The sequence below is a fragment of the Montipora capricornis genome, chromosome 6 (genome assembly GCF_036669925.1).
Source record: "Montipora capricornis isolate CH-2021 chromosome 6, ASM3666992v2, whole genome shotgun sequence".
Lineage (NCBI taxonomy): Eukaryota > Metazoa > Cnidaria > Anthozoa > Scleractinia > Acroporidae > Montipora > Montipora capricornis.
In genome coordinates, this window is record NC_090888.1 from 27,810,391 (window position 1) to 27,817,890 (window position 7,500).

Genomic DNA, 7,500 nt, shown 5'->3' on the forward strand with positions numbered 1-7,500 from the left:
TAAAAGAATATTACCTAGTTAAAAATAAAATCATCTAGTCAAAAATAAAATCACCTAGTTAGATAAAAACTAACTAGTTGAAAAAAAAATCACCTAGTTAAAAAAAAAACTAACTAGTTGAAAAAAAAAAAACTGAAAACAAAAATTAACTGCAACATAAATATTGTTGTACTGGAGTAAATATTATTGTGTTGCCTTTGTGGGCCACCGTAGGATCACCACCAGCTCAGCAAATGTTGCTGAGGCTGTGGAAGAGGTGGCAACTGAAGCAGTTTCTACTATACCAGGACTTATCAAGGGCATTGGATCCTTCTCCACCAATGATCATGAATGTTACACTTTATGGATTTGTCATAAATGAAACAGAAACAAATTACATCTTTCAATATAACATACCTTGAGAAGCGATTTTTGTATTAGAGATATTTAAACTAATTTTTCCCTGCAAAAAGTGAAAACTTAAAACCAGGGCTTCAAACCAAAACAAAACGAAACGCAACTTCATTCATTTTAGGGTTACCCGTCATCTCGCCACCAGGGAGTTTCGCCACCAACCAACTTGCAACCAAGGAACCACCTCGCCACCAACCAACTCGCCACCAAGCCAAGTCACCTCGCCACCACACACTAGAGTAAAGTAGCCGAGGTGAATTAGCTGTTCGAACGAGAGTAAAATACCCGTGGTGAATTAGCTGTTCGAACGAGAGTAAAGTAGTCGAGGTCAATTAGCTGTTCGAACGAGAGTAAAATAGCCGTGGTGAATTAGCTGTTCGAACGAGAGTAAAGTAGTCGAGGTCCATTAGTTATGATTGTGCAGTAGTCTTTTTGCATTGCCTTCTGCTTCGTTAGATGTTTTTTATTTTTTGTGCAGTTTGTGTTTTAGAGTCGTTTAAATATTGAGACACAACTACGCTATTACACAAAGTAAGCTGATATCTTCGGGCTACCGCTGGTGCAACACCTTGTTCAGCGTAACTCTAGCTCTCGTTCGAAGAGCTAATTCACCACGGCTTACCTCGGCTATTTTACTCTCGTTCGAACAGCTAACTCACCGCGGCTATTTTACTCTCGTTCGAACAGCTAATTCACCTCGACTAATTTACTGTCGTTCGAACAGCTAATTCACCTCGGCTACTTTACTCTAGTGTGTGGTGGCGAGGTGACTTGGCTTGGTCGCGAGTTGGTTGGTGGCGAGGTGGTTCCTTAGTTGCGAGTTGGTTGGTGGCGAAACTCCCTGGTGGCGAGATGACCGGTTACTCATTTTAGGGGCCATATGCGTGATGGAATCGGTGATCTACAAAAGTGAAACACAAATAATCTGCTGGTTGTTTCACGCAGCAAGCATTCCACCAGGTACAAGACCAATAGAACATCTGGTCGTAATAAAAATGGTATTTGACATAAAATTTACGGCTTTTAAGTCTAAAACCTTACATTTTCATCCCATTTAAAGATCGAACTCGTGCTCGCTCAATTCCGTTGCATAAAAAAGTGATGGCTCACCTCGATTCGTCGCTATAAATCCCTAGCAGACGATCCAAAGTCTATTCTTCATCGTCTTCAATCCCCATCGCATCTTCATCACCGCTCTCGTCCGCCAAACACGCATCTAAAGCAATCTAACGCTTCATCAACGTACAAGGTCTCTCCATCTCATGGGTACTACGTCATGTGTGAAGACACATTTTGTGACATTGCTTTTGTTAACCACTTGCCAACCACAGGAACAAAACGACACTTTTATTTGTTTCGACAGCCAATGAGGCTCTGGTTGGCATGTTCATCACGATCGGTGACGTGAACGATATCTTCCCTTAGTGGTTTTCAGGCTTCTTTACGCATATTGCAAAAATTGCGTTCATAACTGCGAGCAAAACCTCGAGGTCTTCGTTCCCGTCCGCTGGTCAAGGGAACGTGGCCTCTGGGAACGAGAATTTAGTATAGCTTCACTTGATCTTCCCAATTCTTGGATTTCACGTGACGTCATCAAAAAAGTAAAGATTATTAACCCTTTTGAGATTTTAGTTTATTTAGTTCTTAGAACAGCTGAAGACTTATCGTTTCACAAATTTGCAGTTTCATAGGGGTTTTCGTCTTGTGATAAGCCCAGGCAAGGTTGAATTTCTAAGCTTTTGCGTGACACGATATCAAAATGGCGGCCGAGGATGTTGTCACGTAGGTTAAAAAAGTGACTTTTCTTCTGAGATTTTGCAATCTAACCAGTCTTTGTATGAACATCCATTTAACAAATTGATGTCAGTTTTTCATGCGTCTGTCCTGTTTATTGATCATGAATTGCGCCATAACATTGTCAAAGTAGCTGTGGATCCACGAAGGGATGGTCAAGTGGATCACAGTTTGTAGTAACTAAAATAAATGATTCATGATAAAAAAAAACAGGGGTCACCCATGATCTAAACGAGTAAAGAAACGAGTAAAATCGATGTGATGTTGCAAGGCTCTTGGAAAATTTCGTTTGTCACGTTTTTGCGTGACCTGCCGGGGAAGAACTGGAAAGGGTTTTTACAAAACAAAAAACTTTCTCATAGCAACAAAGTTTCACGCAGGCGTCATCTTCATTTCGTTAGTGTTTTGTATAATATCTCTCCATTGCCATCATGCTCATCTTCTAGAGCGTGGTTTTTGTGAAATTCATACAACAATCTGAGTTGCCTTGGTTATCGAAGATTGTCTCCTTTTTTGTTTAAAAGCAACGAAGGGAAACTTTGCCTTTTTTTCTTTTTTGGTATCCATTAATATCAGCAATAAAAGCAAGGTGACACACGCTAACACCAACCCGGTGTGGCCAACACATCACGCATGCGCACAACCATTTCACCCGATCAATTAGCAGCCATGGACAGCTGTTTCGGCCTTTTGGGCCTCATCAGCATGGCGTAGCTGTTCCCAACCCAGCTTACCACATGTTTGGCATGTGAAGCTGCCACTTAAAGGGGTGCTAAACACACCCGCCTGGTATGTTAGCTACGCCATGCTGATGAGGCCCAAAAGGCCGAAACAGCTGTCCATGGCTGCTAATTGACCGGGTGAAATGGTTGTGCGCATGCGTGATGTGTTGGCCACTCCGGGTTGGTGTTAGCGTGTGTCACCTTGCTTTTATTGCTGTCCATTAATATATATTTTTATTACTGAGACCGATTTACCTAACCTGCTTCACAGTTGTAACAGCTGTTCCCTCACAATTTTTGTGCAATCATGAAAGTTGAAACCACTGAAATGATTCCAATAAACATTAACAGCAAGTAATATACAGCTATTTCGAGAAAGTTTGTCAAGAATAAAGTGCACGCGACAATCCCGAAAGGTAATATGGGATATGATCAATACACTGTTGCTAACGACTGTAGCTGTCGAACCTACTTTTGTTACTTTCCTTCAGCACTCGCAAACATATATCAGTGGCCTCCCGTACGATTCTTGTAAATTTCTTTGAAAAACAGTGCACTTAAAATCACCCACAATACCTTTCAGGATTGTCGCGTGCACTTTTTCCGACAACCTTTCTCAAAATAGCTGTATGCCCATCGCCCATTCCATTTTATCCTTTCTTTTCAATTTATGTGATCGTAATTTTACTTTCCATATAAATTTACGATAACGAGAAATTACATCAGCCACAGTAAATTTTTGACCCAACAATAAAAATTACGTTCGTATCCCCGCTAACCATTTTAGGACCTTTAGCTTTGTATTATCACAAATGGATCTGACCATTAAGCACTGAGCGATATCTACTTTCCTCGCAATTGGCTTTTCCAAACAATAGTCAAATTATGTTTAAGTTGTGGGTTAAGCCAAGCATTCGACATGTATAACAAAGCTAGCGCATTACGCTCCTTGGTACCGTTTTTTCGAGCTCTTGTGTATTTTGTCCCATAAACATGGAACATTGCATAAACCGCAGAAAATTATAGCCGTTTGCTACTTTTGGCGGGTAGGGTTGACATAAATTGCTCCAGTTAGCCTTTCAACTTCAGTTGCGGTTCCTGTAAAAGATAATGTGATCAAAATAGTTTAATTATTCTAATAAGTGTACGAAAGTGAATGCAATTTAGAGGTTGCGATTTATTTGCTATCTGCAAGTACTTTTAAGTACATTCTGCCAATCAGAATCGAGAACGTTTTGATCTTTACTTAAACCCCCTGTTTGTTTCTGTTATTTTTAAATGATGTTTCCCGTTCATAACTTCTGATCTAAAATCTGAATCTTATGTTAATGTTTTTAAGAATAAGTTAAATACGTTCTACTTCACTAGATTACGTGTTGTATTCCTTGCTGATGACGCTCTACGTTCAAACTTGTCTGCTGTAAATGTCATAGAATTAACAATTTAGTTAGATGCTTTTGTTGATTTTTTATTTTATTTTAATTTTTTTCTTAGAAAGTACCAGCGGGGAGGGATTGGTGTAGTTAGTTTTTATGTTCATTGTGTGGGTTGGGTTGGTTTGAGTTGGGTGGGTGATACACATTGTAGGGGACTTAATGTTCTATTGTGTTGTCACTTGCCTTTGTTGACAAATTGATAAAATAAAATAAAATAAAATAAATATAAAGAAATCTAGAAGCATGATTGTATTTAGTTTTGCACCTAAAGCACTCTTTGATATCATACATAACAAACTACTTTGCTCTAAACTTCTTTGACGCGTTGTTCCAGTCATAAATGGAAGAAAGCCACCTATAAAATGCGCTTTTCGTCGAAAAATTCTGTCTGCAACAAGTGTCTGCCATTTGCGGCACACCAAGCTCAAAGCGGCAGCATCTCACTCGCTGTCACAGACAAACCTTTAGTTGCATTTCAACTGGCAGGCAGTAAATGTCCAGAGCAACGGTTTCGGAATCAACATTCGAGTAAAGCGTAACATATTTAGCCAATCATGATTTACTGAACGCTGATTGATCGAAGAAGAGAGCATGCAGTTTTTCTAAATGTTGTTTTTAAGGGGCAAAATGACATAATCATCATAGGTTGTCTCTCGAACTCGAGAATAACATTAACAAAGCACAAATTGAGTTGATGGTTTGAGGCCATCAGTTGTAGCTGAAATGAACAAGTGTCAACGGTGGACACGCATGTTGCTCTGGGCTGAAGTCCAAAGTCCGAGCCACATACACGGCCACAGATCCGGCATGGTGTGCCACGGGTTGTGATTGGGGCGTTGTTACAATCTAGTGTTAAATTTTGGTACCAGCAGTGAATCATCCCCTCTCAAGGAATAGCCTTTGAACCGTTTAAAATAAATATCCTTGGACAACAATGCTAGTGCGCAAGATCCCACTGTGTGCCTTGTTGAAAACAGAGTAGGTCGGTGGTCATGTTCAGTACGTCACATGACGTCATGTCCATTGGCAAGTTGAAAATAAAAAATTCTAGCCGCTCCACAGTGTACTAATCGTTCGATAGAACCGAAAAATTCCGAGCTATTACAAGCATCCCCAAGAATAGACCATACTGTACAGAAGGCAAAACTACGTAAAAACAAAATTCGTGTAAACCTTCGTCGGTAAGAGCCTGGATTGTTTCAACAAGTCTAACTTAGTTGCAAAGCTCTTCTTTATTTCCAGGACATGCGGTATCCATGTAAGCCTGTGATCGACCGTCAAACCCAGTAAGCATGTTACGATTAGAACCTCCGATCCCAAGAGCGCACGAGCAAGGACCTATCTGATTTCTCGTGCTGAGCAACATCACCTCAATCTTGCCAGAGTGGGGTGTTAGTTGGTTATTTTCGCACCAAGTATAAACTTACGAATGACAAAACCAGGATAGGAACTTCTTGTTTCCCCACCCCGGGGAAACATGGGGCATTAGCCACACAGCAAAACCAAACAAGGATAATGCCCTACATACAGGTGTTATATTTTTGGGTCTAATCCCTACCAAAATGAGGATAATCCCCCACCTAAAGGGGACAAAAAAACTCCTTTTTTAAACCCGCAGTATTACTTTCAGAAGTCAAAAAAGGATTCATGATGGGCGAAGCCCTTAAGACTTCTACGCACTAATTCTTCAAGAACAACTTTTGAAGAGAACATTTACAAATTCAAATCACGTCTCCGTGCTAGAGGCTATCCAAAACGTCTGATTGAGGCACTACTATCAGACATCAAATTCACAGAAAGGGAATCAGCGCAGAGGCAAAGGAATTAAATCCCTAAGGATTTCTTGCTCTTTGTGACTCAGTATCGCCCGGCAGTGCCAAACCTTAAACATGTTTTATCAAAAAATTGGCACTTAATACAAAAGCAGCCTTCTCTACGGCAAATTTTCAAAGAGCCACCTCCAATATCTTTCTCAAAGGGGAAATTCCCAAAAAGACATGTTCGTACGAGCAAAGCTTTAAAGAGGTCAAAGACCGAAAATACGGTACAAAAGTCTCAACCTTTATGGAGTTGTGTAGGCCTGTCAATCCTTGCTACTTCGTCCTATGCATATTCTGACCCCTTTCCAATTGGGTTATTAAAGTGTCCTTAATCCTCCTTGCTCGGACAAGGCAACGGACTAAAATGTACTAATCCCCCACCCCATAGGGAAAAGCAAAGGCCAAAATGTACTGATCCCCCACCTCGCCTCTGGGAAGGCAACGCAAAAATGAATTAATCGCCCACCCCCTTGGGCAAGGCAAAGAGTCAAAGACCCCATGAAGTCCCACGCATGCCCCATGTTTCCCTGGGGGGGGGGGGGAGTGGGGGTTTACGTGACAGGTGCATAACGTTCCACAGTGAATCGGCGGATTGCTTGCTTGGAAGTCCTGTGCCCTGGCATTAGTGGAAAAAATCCTTAGTGGTCAGTTCTAACTGCAGTAGAGAGTTATCCACTTGGTGTAATTAGTACCGAACAGTGACACCTTACATTGCACCACTTCGGGCAAATGCACTATTTGATATACCGTAATCTATTTTTAGCATTTTTGGCAATATTTGTATTCCAGTTTCATGATCACTTTGTAACTTCAAGTCTTTCGCGGATACAGTAGTCAAACAAACAGGAAGTTAACATCCTGTTTTGCAAGTAAACAGAGTAAAATCTCGCAATATTTATCGCAGATTTTTAATTCATGACAAAAAAAGGTGGAAACAAGAAACAATCCAAGGGCCATCGTAAGGAAGAACTCGAAAGGAAACGAGACGATCGTGTGAGGCGAAGTGCTTTGAAGAAAGAAAGGAAAGCGAAAGAGTATCTGGAGGAAGACGAAAATTTTGCCAGCTTCTCCAATCAGCTGGAGGCTCTGGGTTTGAAGATCAAGGATATTCCAGGAGATGGGTCAGTAAACAAGTGAAAGCTTAATTTATCTTTGTTTAGCAACCGAGTTACATATTTTCATATATTCCCCGAATTTTTGAAATATTGATATCCTTGTAGGTTTTCTACCTTAAAATATTTCTTTGTATGTTGTTTTCATTGATCATCTTCTGTTTCAATTGGAATCAATTGACACTCACTCAGTCTCAACCAGCAATTATTGAAAAAAAGCTAT

General features: G+C 40.5%; 1 protein-coding gene across 2 annotated transcripts in view; it reads left to right on the plus strand.

Annotated features, from left to right (window-relative positions):
• The first annotated feature begins 6,871 nt into the window (after positions 1–6,871).
• LOC138051897 (OTU domain-containing protein 3-like) overlaps positions 6,872–7,500 on the plus strand; it is a 17,132-nt gene continuing 16,503 nt past the window's right edge. For both annotated transcript variants that reach the window (XM_068898190.1, XM_068898191.1), the window contains exon 1: positions 6,872–7,286. In XM_068898190.1, coding sequence (XP_068754291.1) covers positions 7,081–7,286 — 206 coding nt within the window. In that variant the 5' untranslated portion in view covers positions 6,872–7,080. The remainder of the gene's footprint in view (positions 7,287–7,500) is intronic.